General features: G+C 40.8%; 1 protein-coding gene across 1 annotated transcript; it reads left to right on the forward strand.

The window, feature by feature from the left end:
* Positions 1-739: 739 nt before the first annotated feature.
* MCM6 (minichromosome maintenance complex component 6) lies at positions 740-13,556 on the forward strand. Its single transcript, XM_072341797.1, has 17 exons — positions 740-880; positions 1,482-1,628; positions 1,991-2,101; positions 2,549-2,798; positions 3,441-3,606; positions 3,687-3,832; positions 4,323-4,473; positions 5,086-5,227; positions 6,223-6,364; positions 6,505-6,612; positions 7,152-7,307; positions 8,315-8,443; positions 8,952-9,113; positions 9,651-9,786; positions 10,052-10,219; positions 10,726-10,865; positions 11,550-13,556. Exons 1-17 carry the CDS (start codon positions 771-773, stop codon positions 11,661-11,663), a joined length of 2,478 nt encoding a protein of 825 aa, XP_072197898.1. The 5' UTR covers positions 740-770; the 3' UTR covers positions 11,664-13,556.
* Positions 13,557-14,058: the final 502 nt, after the last annotated feature.

Below are 14,058 nucleotides of genomic sequence, written 5' to 3' on the forward strand. Positions count from 1 at the left end.
TTCGGATCCTGCTGCCCACCACCACCTCTGAATGCTGAGCTTCACTTCATTGCAAGCTTTTAGAAGCAGCAGGGATGTTAATGGAGAAGTACTTCTTAATCACTTTAATTACTTTTTTGACAGCGCTGCCTACGCTGAGTGCAACCTGATGATGAACAAGCGCATTGTACCTATGCAATGAAACAACCCAAGTTGCTTATCCTGGACTATAAAACACCAGCTTAGGTTTATTTCTCCTTCATTCTAAGCACTGGAGCACGGTGCAAAGACTCCATTTCAAATATTCACTGCAAATCTTCAAAAAGAAAATGTTGCAGTGAATCGCTTTTACCGTTCTGCAATTAGGACTGCGCACTACAAGCAGGAGCACCACAAGGCGCAGTAACGCTTGCAGGAAGCTCCTGCTACTAGATTTCTATCTTTTAGAGCCTTTAAGGTGTTTCAGAATAGAAACGAACCACCCGTGCCGCCATGGGGTGGCACCCGCCGGCCTCGCGCACCCCGGGCCGGCTCCCCGCGCTGTTAGGGCCGCTCAAAGCTCCGCTCACAGCGCAGCCTCAGGCGCATGCGCACACGGCATGGCGCAGCAGCTCCGCCCGCAGCCGTGACGAGCCGCTCGCTTTTGGCGCGAAAACGCCCGAGAGGGAAGAGGAAAAGCGGGGCGGGGGGGCGGGGCTCTGCGAGATCTCGGGCGCCCATTGGTCGGCGCGGCTGCGGCGCGAAGGTTGGCGGGCGGGGCGACGGCCGGGAGCGGGGCGGCAGCGAGAGCCATGGATCTGGCGGTGGCGGCCGGCGGCGCGGGTGCGGCACAGCAGCATCAGCAGCTGCGCGATGAGGTGGCCGAGAAGTGCCAGAAGCTGTTCCAGGACTTCCTCGAGGAGTGAGTGCGGCCGGGCTGCGGGGTTGGGGGTCCGTCCCGTCAGGGTCTTCCCGTCAGAGAAGCTCGGGCCCAGCTCTGAGGTGCTTTGTGCCCAGCGTTCCGCCCGCGGAAGGAAGCGCGGTTCTGTTGTGGTAACGTCGCGAGGCCGCTCTGGGCCTTGTTTTCGAAGCGTGGAGGCCGCCTTCGTGGGCTCCTTCAGCAGCGAACCTTGGCGTGGTGCTGAGGGAGGGTTCCTGAGGTCAGGTGTACTCATTAACCTCTTGCTGCCAAGTCTACTGCTAATCCGTGTCTTTAAACACCATCTCTTTGCTGTTCTTAAATACCTCCACGGACGTGACTCAAGTGTTTCCCGGGCGGTCTGTTTTAATGCTGCACAACCCTTGCAATAAAAAAAAGAGTTTTTATAATCCAACCTAAACCCCCGCTGCAGTGTGAGGCTGTTTCCTCTTGTCTTATGGCTTGTTGCTTGGGAGAAAATATTGCTGGGAGAGATGCCTGTGAGGGGATGGGGAGTGCCACTGTTTTCTTCTCTCTTGAATCCAGAAGCTTTTGGTTGCTATCTGATCTATTACTGTCACTCATTTCCCTGGCTTGCTTTCAGATTCCAGAACAGCGATGGGGAGGTCAAATACCTGCGCGATGCTGAGGAGCTGATCCGGCCGGAGCGTAACACACTGACTGTGAGCTTTGTGGATTTGGAGCAGTTCAATCAGCAGCTCTCTACCACCGTTCAGGAGGAATTTTACAGGTAAAGCATACGAGGTTGTATTTACTCTGATAAAGAAATAGATGATCGGAATGAGAATGCAGCTCTGGAGCTTATTGCTCTGAAAATATTCTATTGACCCAGTGGCTTTATTTTGAGGTTCTGCTTTTGAATATAAGGAGAAAAATGAGGCCTCAAAAATCTTTTCTCATACAATTAACAAATGTAGTTATCACACAGCAATCTCATTGCTGGCGTATTTAGATCAGCTTTTGTGTGTTTTTCATAGTGTGGTTGTAAGGCCAGAACCTGCAAATATATGATACAAGCCTGTGATGTAGTCTAAAGTGAAAAGGGCATTTTGAAATCTTCTATGGAAATCGAACTTCTTTTCTTTATTTCAGGGTTTATCCTTATCTTTGCCGAGCAGTAAGGACTTTTGCTAGAGACCATGGAAACATTCCTGCAAACAAGGACTTCTATGTCGCATTTCAGGATCTGCCCACCAGGCACAAGTAAGATGATTATTAATCCTAGAAACTCGTATATTCTCACCACTGGGAAAAGATGTCAAAAGGTACTGAAAATGTTCTCATTATACAGCATAAAAGGTGCACTTTGCCCATTCAATAGTGAAGAAGTTGCATGATTTTATGAAACCGTTTTTCATTTGTGAATCATGCTGGACTGAAAGTGACTGCAGATACTGACAAACTGAGTAAACTTTTGTATTTTAAAATCTGACATAACGTGTCGCTTTTGAAGTGCCAATGGTGTAATTAATGTTAATCTACAAGTATGTAAAATGACAAAATGGGAAGTTGTTTTTCTTTACCTTGTTTCATTTGCCTGTTGCAATTGTTGTTTTGTTACAAAGTGAGCTGCTCCTACTTGAGTACTCTGGGCCTAAAATGTCAGCTGGACTAGGAATTTAATCTGGAATTAATTTCTGTTCTACACAGGATTCGAGAACTAACATCTGCCAAAATTGGCTCCCTGATGCGTATCAGTGGGCAGGTGGTGCGTACCCACCCAGTTCATCCAGAGCTTGTCAGTGGAACCTTCCTCTGCCTGGACTGCCAGACAGTGATTAAGGACGTGGAACAGCAATTTAAGTATACACAGCCAAACATCTGCAGAAACCCAGTCTGTGCCAACAGAAGGAGATTCCTGCTGGACACAAACAAATCAAGATTTGTTGACTTCCAAAAGGTACAGCGGTGAAGTTGAATGGGGGGGACGGGGATGACAAATGGCGAGGTGATGTTCTTGTGGTGTTTGAAAGGTGTTGCTGCTGCTGTTGCATGTTGGAGACTGTTGATTTTGGTTGTGTCAACGTCAAGAAAAGTCCTCGAGAAAAGGCACAGGAGTTTCTGCAAATTGTTTTTTTCTTTCTTTGAAGAATTATGATTAAGTATGGGAAGTTATGAATAGAATCTAAAGAGTTTTATTGCATATTTATTACATAAGCAAGCCACTGAAAACCCACATATTCAAGCCTTTGTCAGTCTCCTGTCACACATGTGTCACTCATAATTGCTTCATGTAAGTATGAAAAGAAGTGTCTTTTTTGTATCTGCAGTGTTTTACTCTTTCACATGGATTTACTCTGCCAGATCCTCAGCACATTGTCACATTGAGTAGAATCTAAGTGGCCTGAGCGCTTTTCCTTGACTTGAGATTTGGCACTGCGGCTCCTGTGAATCCTCTTAAGCTTCTCCAAGACACCCAATTCATCACACAGTCAGATGGTTGCAAGCAGATGCTACCTACTGCATTTGTTAGCAGCTTAGCTTTCAAAGCAGTTCCAGATTTGATGACATCTGAGTGCATTAATGTTCTGTACCTCTTCAGGTTCGCATTCAAGAGACTCAGGCCGAGTTGCCCCGAGGCAGCATTCCTCGAAGCGTGGAAGTGATCTTGCGTGCAGAAGCAGTAGAATCTGCTCAGGCAGGTGACAAATGTGACTTCACAGGGTCACTGATTGTTGTGCCTGATGTGGCTCAGCTGTCAACACCAGGTTTGTTGGAACTGCTCATCACCTCGATGCCACGCAGCTTGTTCTGCTTGCAGCTGTTCTGACTCTTATTCTCATGGCAGGAGTACGTGCAGAAACTGGCTCACGGGTTAGTGGGACAGAGGGCTATGAAGCTGAAGGAATCCGAGGACTTCGTGCCCTTGGAGTCAGAGAACTGTCCTACAAACTGGTCTTTTTAGCCTGTTATGTTGCACCAACAAATCCACGGGTGAGTGTATAGAACGTTATTGATTATTTCTGCTTTGCGTTCTCACCTCAAACTAGAGGGTGAGGATGTACAGAGCTTTAAATATGCATGTGTACCAAGCTCATGTGCATTACACAATGTTGTGGATGTAGAAGCATCATTCCAGAGTGAATAAAGATCTTTTAAGTTCTGGTTAATGAAGGACACATAAAAAGGCAAGTTTTAGTATTTTGCTGTATTTTTACTTTCTGAATGAACAAGCATCTCCTGTCTTTTTGTCCACGGACTGAGCTTAGACTCCATTTGGAGCTGGCTGTATTGTTTTTGTGCTTCTTGGTTTTTTAAAAGTATAAGATGATGAGCTTCCTTAGCCTAAGATCAGTCTTCATAAATGTGTTCTACCCACTTTAGAGGGCAAGTTTGTGTAAGCTCTTGTGTGCAGTATTTGCATTCAGTAGTGATCGTGTTTGTCATGGTTTTATTTTTATTCTTTTGAATTTCCCTTGTTTAGTTTGGCGGAAAAGAGCTTCGAGATGAAGAACAGACTGCAGAAAGCATTAAAAACCAAATGACGGTAAAAGAGTGGGAAAAGGTGTTTGAAATGAGCCAAGATAAAAATCTCTATCATAATCTGTGCACCAGCCTCTTCCCCACTATCCATGGTGAGACTCCACTTGTAGCTTCAGAGATTTCAGTTGTGAAATATTACTACTTTTTGGTATTTGTGTACCACTTGGGGAATTCTGGAAAGCTCAATACCACCTATCTCAAACGTTCCCTTCCAGAACTGGTTATGCTAGAAAACAGAGAAACAAATTCCGGCAGATTTATATAAAATCATTAAGGCCTGCATGACTGCATAGTCAGAACGATTGGTTTTACTATCGGTGTATTTACTATCAAATTTTGCTCTTTATATTTGCCCTCTTCAAAAGATGGAGAAGTTCCTAATCTGTATACTGACATACGTAGATGTATGTCCATGTGTGTTTGCCACTGCTTCTGGCTCAGAACTTGTTTGAGGACTCGTGTCTGAGAAGTTTGATCGGTGGAGTTTTGTCCATGTTCTGAGCTGTGGTAGCACAAGGAATTCAGCTGCCTTCGGAGCCATTCTTCCCTGAAACTGTATCGAGTTTGTAAATGCGGTTTTAGTGGAAGTTTAGGAAACAGGTAAACTCTGGGTGGGTGTGCCCAAGTGTTTTGAAGTTTCCTTAGAATAGGAAAAAATGTAAAGCTGCATGTGGATTTTTAGCTGGGTGTTTTTTCTGGGGCAGGTAATGATGAAGTGAAACGTGGCGTCCTGCTGATGCTTTTTGGAGGAGTTCCTAAGACCACCTCAGAGGGCACTTCACTGCGTGGGGACATCAATGTTTGTGTTGTTGGTGATCCGAGTACGGCCAAGAGTCAATTTCTAAAGTAAGAATCTCTATAAAACTCAATGCTTAAATATTGTTCAGAGCTGTAAATGTGTACTGTGCTTCTACATTAAACAGAGGAGAGGGAAGTATAAGAGTTGAGAAAGATTTCCAGGAGTTGTTTGGACAGTTAGTTGAATAGGGCTGAAGCAAATGTAACTTGTCCCTATGGTAATTACAAGTAGTTAAGTAATGAGTTTGTTTTTGTTGTTGTTTAGATAATTATGAAAACATGGTTTATTCTATGTCTTTGAAAGTCACTGAATACTAAAACCCACATAAAATAGCACATCTTAAAATGCTAGATTAAATTTTGATTTTCTTTTTCCTCACTTGTTTTAGCTCAGTCTGAGTTGGTGGGTCCCATCACTTTCTTCAGCTAGAGAGCTATTAAATCTGAACAGTAATTACAAAATAATCATGTCTATAATGCTACATCTTAAACTATAATCTTTTTTTTTTTAATTGCAATTCTATTTAATATGGTTTTATTTTGTTAATGACACTCATTACCACTGCATCAGTCTCCATGAGGCTCAGGTCCCTGCAGCAAACACTGCATCAGAAATATGGAGACACCAAAAGTTGCTTTAAGCTGCCTGCAGGCAGCACAGCTGCTTCAGGCTGCCTGTGGTCTGTCTAGCTGCTTCCTGCTGTGTAGCCCTGTGCTCTTTTGTGGTGACTGACATTTACCTGACTGACCTGTGAGGAGCTGTGTTGGCTTGTGAAGTCAGAAGAAAACTTGTGGGAGGAGGTCTGGTTTGCTTTTTCTGCTGGTATAACCAGACTGTAGTTAGATAAGGATTAGTTCCCAAGGTTTGCTCAATTAGAGATAGAAGGACCTACCGAAGTGTCAGTTGCTCCTGAAGGAAGGGATGAATCCTGGCCTTAGAAGTTGAAAGCAATGATTCCTGAAAGTTACCTTATTTCTGCAGGTTCTGGTCTGTCTGTTCAAGTTTGTGCAATGTAATTCCTCACTGTTATTTTTCTCCGTAGGCATGTGGATGAGTTCAGTCCTCGTGCTGTATACACCAGTGGGAAAGCCTCCAGTGCTGCTGGTCTAACAGCAGCTGTTGTAAAAGACGAAGAGTCGCATGAATTTGTCATTGAAGCTGGAGCACTGATGTTGGCAGATAATGTGAGTCCAGAAACCGGAGAGGTTTCCGCGTCCTTGGAATTGTTGTAATTAATGACAAAAGGCCCCAAACTGCCTCAAAGATTCTTTTGTTTCAAAAGATTTTTTTAAATGAGCCACATATTTTTTATTCTCCACTGCAGGGTGTTTGTTGCATTGATGAATTTGACAAAATGGACATGCGGGATCAGGTTGCCATTCACGAAGCAATGGAGCAGCAGACTATATCCATTACTAAAGCTGGAGTGAAGGTACTTTGTGCTATTCTTTTGGCTGTGTATCCTACAAGACTGCCCTGGTGTGTGTGGTACACGCTGATCTGGGCCTTGTGCTCTTAAAGAATCAGAAATCGCACTGAAAGGAGGAAAGAGGTGGTAGCGAGAAGGAAAGAGAAAATGGGAACTAGTATGGGAAAATCCCAACCCTTGGAATAACCCTAAAATGGTATAGATTTGTTTGCTTGTAGCGTTATTCGTAGGTATGTACTACTTGAAAGCGGGGTGATTTGAATAGCAGTTTTAAGGGTTTATAAGTTCAGTTATTGTTGGAAGGTGTGTGATGATGTTAAAATACTGATTCATTATACCGTGTATCAAGGCAGGATGATACAATGTTGGAGCTGGTTGGGAAGGATTGGTTAGAAGAGTTTGGACTCTTCTGAAGAACTTTGGTTGTAACAAGCTAATTAAATTCACTAGGAATTGTTACACTGATCTCTTCAAATTACAGTGAGTTGGTTCAGTAGTGGTCACAGAGTTATGGACTCATGTCTTTTTTCTTTCCTTGTCAGGCTACCCTGAATGCCAGGACCTCCATTTTGGCTGCAGCAAACCCAGTTGGTGGGCGCTATGACAGATCTAAGTCATTGAAACAGAATATAAACTTGTCAGCTCCCATCATGTCTCGGTTTGATCTCTTCTTCATCCTTGTGGATGAATGTAATGAGGTAACTTTGAGCAATTGTAAAGTAACTGATATCAAAAAAGCCCTTTGGAGTTCTCTAGTCTAATATCTTGCTCAGAGCACGTTGCTGAAGAGCGGGTGGTCAAGACCTTGACCTGATGAATTCTGAGCATTCTGCAGCCTCTTTAGGATACTATGGCTATGTTGGACAACTGCAGTGTGAGGTTTTGTTGTTTCTTAAAGTGTGGGTTATATCTAATCATAATTTCAGTTTGTGTCAGTTGTTTCTTTTCTTGACGTTTGGTACCTCCAAAAACAATTTACTTTCATTGCATCTATAAACAGACAGCTCCCTTGTACATATTGTGCTCCTGACCTCTTGCCCATCTCTGTGGCCTTCTGCAGTTTTAGGTGAAGCTGGTCTTGTGAGAGCCTCTTGCTTCTGCTTTTCTTTTTTGTAAAGCTAAAAGCTGGCAAATGCCATTTGAACATACTCTGCTCAATACAAGGATGCTGCCTTTTCATCTTATGGTGATTTGACCTGCAAACATAACATCAATAGCCATTTTTACAAACTGCTAGTCACTAGGGTTAAGATGGCTATCACCTGTCTGTGTGGCATTTACCTTGGGAACATAAAGGATACGGAGATTAATGTTGGTTCAGTACTATTCTTTCCACTGTTTTGCTCAGGGCAATGATGTAATTAAGAAGAGACTATTGAAATAAATAGAGTAGGCTATAAAGAAAGCAAGCCGTTCCCACACTGCAAAGTGCTGCTTTCTGCCTGTTGTATGGGTAACTTATAACCCAGGAGAATGCCAAGAGGTTGTAAATCCTGAAGCTGCTTTTCATCCATTCTCAGCTGTTTTCTTCTGTTATAAATCTGCAGGGCGTTCTTCTGGGTCTTTTGGCAGAGTGTGTTTTTTCTGGAAAGACTGGCTCAGCCATGAGGAGTGTGAGGGAAGGGGATGGGAGGAAGAATATAGCCGTTGTTTTGATATTTGGCTGCTGCTGTGAAAGAGATCTAACAGTGCACTAATATCCCAGGTCACAGATTACGCCATTGCCAGACGCATAGTGGATCTGCATGCCAGAGTAGAAGAATCTGTTGATCGTGTCTATTCATTAGATGATATTAGAAGGTACCTGCTGTTTGCAAGACAGTTTAAACCGAAGGTAATTCCGCTTTCTTCTATAACAAAGATATTATGAGAAAGCTCCTTTATTGAGTTTTACAAAGTTCCTTTTCATTTCTGGTTGGAGGGTAGTTTGTTTTCTTGATGAATCTGTGTATGTGCAGATAGAGTAAAGTTAAAAAGCATATGCAAAGATGTAGTCAGCGTTAGTGCTTTGTATGCAGAATGAAGGGTGAACAGACAGAACAGTCTCGTAGAGACAAGCATGAATGGTGCCTAGAGGCAAGTCAGTGGAAAAGAATTGATTAAAAATCTGCTCTAACATATCTGATATATGCATAATCAAAGGACTTATAACTGTTGCTGTAGTTCCTATTGCAATATAATTCTAATGTGATTGTCATTCTATTTATGTGTGGTGCGTGTGATAAAATAGAATATTTTGGAGAAAAGCCGTAGCTAGGACAGAAGTCTTAAGAACAAATTGAAGAAGCATAAACTGTAATGCTTTAACATGGCAAACTGTCTTACCATCTTATCTCACAAAGATATCTAAAGAATCTGAGGACTTCATAGTGGAGCAGTATAAACGCCTTCGGCAGCGTGACAGCTCTGGGGTGACAAAGTCATCCTGGAGAATCACAGTGCGGCAGCTGGAAAGCATGATTCGCTTGTCTGAAGCCATGGCCCGTATGCACTGCTGTGATGAGGTACTGGGCTTTTGAGGGAAGTTGATGTAAATGTTGTGAGAGTTCTGGACCTACTCACTGGTTGTATATGAAGGTCATCCATCAGGTTCTTTTTAATTAACTTCAACTTAGAAAGAAACAGACTGTTTTTAGTATGGTTCAACTAGAAAAGGTTTCTGTTTTTTGCTCTTCGATTCCATAGGAGAATCTCATTAATTACAACTTTTTTTCATAGTCTTTGTGTTAATCTTTCATGTTTCACGCTCTGCTGATCTTTCTTTGAAATGAACTAGAATTTGTTTTCTCCACATGTTAGCCAAAGCCTGAAAAGTTCCATCAGGCTGCTTATTTCTTCCATAACTTTGTGTGAATGCAGAATACTTGTAGTAGGATGTAATTTAACTTGTGAGGTCTTTACTGCTTATGGTTAATTAAGTGAGATGTGTAAAAGGACTATCACAATCAGGGTGAATTTCTGGAGCTACCAGGGAAACAAACCTTGAATAGAGGAAGAGCCATTATGCCTGTTTAATGTGTATTTTTAAAAATGTTCCCCAGGTTCATCCAAAACACGTGAAGGAAGCTTTCAGGCTTTTAAATAAATCCATCATTAGAGTTGAGACACCTGATATCAATCTGGACCAAGATGATGAGCAGGAAATGGAGTACCAAGAAGACCAGGATGGAGTCAATGGTAAAATATTTGTAGAGAGCTTTTTCCAAGGGGAAACGTACCTCCAGTTCTTGTAGCTTACCTTGTTAGTGTGTATGCTGCTCTTCAATTTCCCACCTATTTTTATTCTCACAAGGTCTAGGAATCTTAGCTCCTTAACTCTTACTACTTTAGCCTCCCTGTGGGCTCCACTTGCCTGACTGGTCAGTGCAACACTGTTTAGTGATTCATATGATTAACAGTTAAAGGGTGTTATGAAGTAAAACTTGGTCATGTGTCCGAACAGGTGAAGCAGAAGCTCCTGCTGGGGTCAATGGTCTTGTGAACGGGATAGGTGGCCATTCTGAGGATGTGAGCAAGGATGCAGCACCCAAAGCTTCTCTTAGGCTGGGCTTCTCTGAGTACCGACGAATTTCTAATCTTCTCGTGTTGCACCTCAGAAAAGCAGAAGAAGGTAAGAATCTGTTTAGAAGTTGGCAGACTGAGTAGCATCACCATGTGTGAATTGTCTCTTTACTGAAACAAGTGCACCTGACATTTACGAGGGAAGGATGGAATCTTAATCTTTGTATGATGGTGATCTTTCGTCCTTACTCAGAGGAAGGTGCTACAAGTCCTTATGTCTGCTTGTTCTTGAAGCTTCAGCCTGATGCGTTTGCTAGGCTGCTCATGTAATTTGTGAACCACATGGATGTATAGAACTGGAAGATTAAGTTCTCAATCTAACTATCTCGAATTAAACCATGATACAGCAGTCTTCTGTACAAAACATGTTTTAAGAACAGCAAGGGGGCCTGACAGGCTGTTGTGTGTTTATCCTTTCAGCGTTATAACTGTTAACACAGAAATCCTTCTATAATTTGAGAGATATCTTACTGTTGTTATGTAAGAATTCCACTAATTATGTGGAATGGTATTGTAATTAGATTTTTTAAAAATATGATTTTATTATATTTGCAGAAGAGGATGATTCATCATTAAAGAAAAGTGAACTTATTAATTGGTATCTGAAGGAAATTGAATCTGAAATTGAATCGGAAGAAGAGCTAATAAACAAAAAGAAGATCATTGAGAAAGTCATTCACCGACTTACACGTTATGTATGTATAAAGATGTGTGCGCAGAGAAAAAAGGTTTTAAGATATATTGCAGCAATTCCTTTTTAGCAGAATTTCCTAATATGAGAAATGTTTTGTGCTTTCATGTCCCTGACTGATGCAGTATAAGCACCTTTCTTGTTTAATATTCGTTAAAAATAGTTGCAGACAAAACACTGAAATAATTAGAGGTGTGTGTTAATAAGAGTTCAAAGTGCTGTTTTATTTTCTGCTGTTAACATATAGACATGAATATACAGATGTGTAGGTGCTGTTTTTCTGTATTTCTTTAGTTTTGGTCGCAGTACCGTGCAGAAATACAAACAGAGCATCTTAGTTATTGTGTCCTACATAATACAGAGCTCTGAAGTAGGAATTATTACTTCTCAGGATCAAACTGTGTGTTAGCAAAGAAGTTTCTCATTTAACGTTTTGGGATCTTTGAAAGAAAAAAAAAAAACCTTCCTGTTTTTGAAAGTATGAAAATGCCAGACTGAAGCCTTCCCAGAAACCAAGCTACATAGGGGTAATTATTGGACTTAGGAACTTGTTGAAGAATGAATTCAAGGTAGAAGTGTTAAATAATTCATCAGTAAGAGGTGCTGGTAGAAAAAGGGGATGTCTTTTTAAAAAGGACAAAAAGGCCTTTCTGTTCTTGGTGGAATACCTTTTTTTCCTCTCTTGCAGGACCACATTCTGATCGAACTGTCCCAGTCAGGCCTGAGGGGTTCCAAAGAAGAGGAGACTTTTGATGAAGACCCATATCTGGTTGTCAACCCCAACTATATGCTGGAGGACTAAGGGTTGAGAACTGGGCTGTAAAACTGACTGGTGACATGTTGGAAAATGCATTCTTTCTGCATTCTTGCAGTGGTTGCTGAATAGCTGACAAAGTTGTATCAATGCTTTACTTTGGGATGCACCAATATGCAATTAGTGATGTGTGGTTGGTCATACACACTGAACATACCTGGAAGTTTTAGAAGAAATAACATCTATTAGTTGAATTATTACTTTTGGGTTTTACCATCGTCACCCAGATGAAGAGGAGACTCATGCAGTAACTCTTTTTAGTGTCAAGTGAAGTAGGCACTTCTGTTTTAAATGAGAGGAATTTTCTTATATTCATTATTGTTTTATTGTATTTAGTAGACTTTTTATGCTATGGGCTTTTATTGTTTTTCTTATTAACATAAATAAAAGGCCATTAAATGTTTGGGGGTGGATTTGTTATTAGTATGTGGGATTGTTATTTTCTATCACTGTGCTTTGAGACTGAATAATTAGTGATCTAAACCCTTTGTATCTTAACTAAGATTAAATTTCTTGGATGACAGAACCTGTTTTAGGAAGTATTTAAGTGCCAGTAACAGATAATGACAACAGATTACTTCTTTTTCTTTTTAGATACCATAAAGCTGAGCATGCTCCTGTTGCATGTATAGAACAGAACATTTGAAATAGTTGAGCCCAAAGCAAGGCTTTTAGGTCAGGATGGCAAAACCCTCCCAGCTAGAGGAATGTCTTGACTCGTAAGTGATTTGAACAGCACCATCGTTTGTGAGGGATTTTTAAAAGACCATGAGTAAATTTGTTTACAGATAATTGTATAGGAAAGTTTTACTTAAATTTATATGGGTCTCAGTTATGTGCTGTAACATACCTTTTAAAATGTACCCCCTGGGATTTACACCTTAGTCTCTTCTTCCAGAACACCATCCTGCTGAAAATGGGGATTATCTCCCTCCTTTCCATGGTGTGTCCAGTTAACAGCCTTCCACGTGTTAGTGCAGGATTTCTCCATCAGGAATTCCTAGGGTTGTGCTGAAGGTGATACTTACACACGGAGTTTGGAATTCCTTTTGTTTGTATTTGATTAGTAATTTATACACAGTCCTAAGTAATTTTTACTGCAATTTCAATTTGAGCCAACTGAATTGAATGCTTGCTTACTTCAATGTATTAATCTTCTGAACCTGAACTCATTTTAATTAGTGACTCAATCAGCCTTCTTGTTTTACAACCATTAAGCAAATCGTATAGGTGCTGTATTGTTGTCTGATATAATACTTGGAAGTTAGTTATACTATTTTTTTCTGCTGCCAGCTCTCTTAGAGCCAGTTTCTCCTGAGCTTTAAAAAGCCCATAAACTGAAGAGATAGAGCTAGGAATGATGTATGAAGCAAAGAAGGGAACTGAGGAATTGGTTGAGCTATTTGTGACAATGGAGGCCTAACAGAGACTTGTGGAAACTCCCTGTCATATCAGTGCCAATTCTGAGCAAGATTTACTTTGTATGTATTTCTGGTAGAAATCAAATGTGGAGACTTAGGAGTTGCTTTGTACTTCGGTTGCATGATCCTCTAGTATTTTGATATGGTGGTTTAGCTGCTAATTATGAAAAGGGGGAAAGAAAAGTGATAGTTTCCAAATGAGAATTTGGATAATTTGAATATAAATAACATGAAACAAATCCAATATAAAAACTGTCTTTTAGATTACTAGATTGAAGCCCAGATTCCTTACAACTTTGATAAAGAGTCGTAGGTTCTTCTATAAGGGACCTGGATTTCTGCTTCTCTTTGCTGTCTGTTAGAAGCCAATCATTGCATTCCAAATGTGCCTTAGTCTGACTAAGCATACCTTTAAACATGGATGTTTTATTTATGGCATTAAAAGATTCATAAATATTGCAAGCTGTAGTGTGCTATCATTGGGCACTATTTGCGGTAACATTTCTCTGCTACCTTCTTTCCCATCAACCACATCTTGGTTAAAGCTACATTTTATTAAAAACAACTGCCCACCTGCAGCAACAAGTTTCTATATTGTTAATAACTCACCCTGAAAATAAGGATAGGGAGATATTTGTTCTTCATTGTATGCTCTTTCTTTCCTCTGCTCTCTTATATTAAAGAGGAAGTGGTTTTCCTTCTACTTCCTTTTTCCCTACTATTTTGTGTGCATCATACAGAGGAGAGAGATTTTTCTGGAGTTAATGCTGCTGTACTAAAAAATTAGCAGCAGGTGGTGCTATATATATATCTCTATATATATCTCTATATATATCTCTATATATATCTCTATATATCTCTATATATCTCTATATATATCTCTATATATATCTCTATATATATCTCTATATATATCTCTATATATATCTCTATATATATCTCTATATATCTCTATATATCTC

This window comes from Excalfactoria chinensis, chromosome 7 (genome assembly GCF_039878825.1).
Source record: "Excalfactoria chinensis isolate bCotChi1 chromosome 7, bCotChi1.hap2, whole genome shotgun sequence".
Taxonomy (NCBI): domain Eukaryota; kingdom Metazoa; phylum Chordata; class Aves; order Galliformes; family Phasianidae; genus Excalfactoria; species Excalfactoria chinensis.

Bases quoted from the DNA above. Each gene is read 5' to 3' on its own strand.
- MCM6 (XM_072341797.1), top strand. From the start codon at position 771: ATGGATCTGGCGGTGGCGGCCGGCGGCGCGGGTGCGGCACAGCAGCAT. The intron at 2,799-3,440 runs GTACAGCGGTGA...GTACCTCTTCAG, and splicing joins GATTTGTTGACTTCCAAAAG to GTTCGCATTCAAGAGACTCA. The intron at 9,114-9,650 runs GTACTGGGCTTT...AATGTTCCCCAG, and splicing joins GTATGCACTGCTGTGATGAG to GTTCATCCAAAACACGTGAA.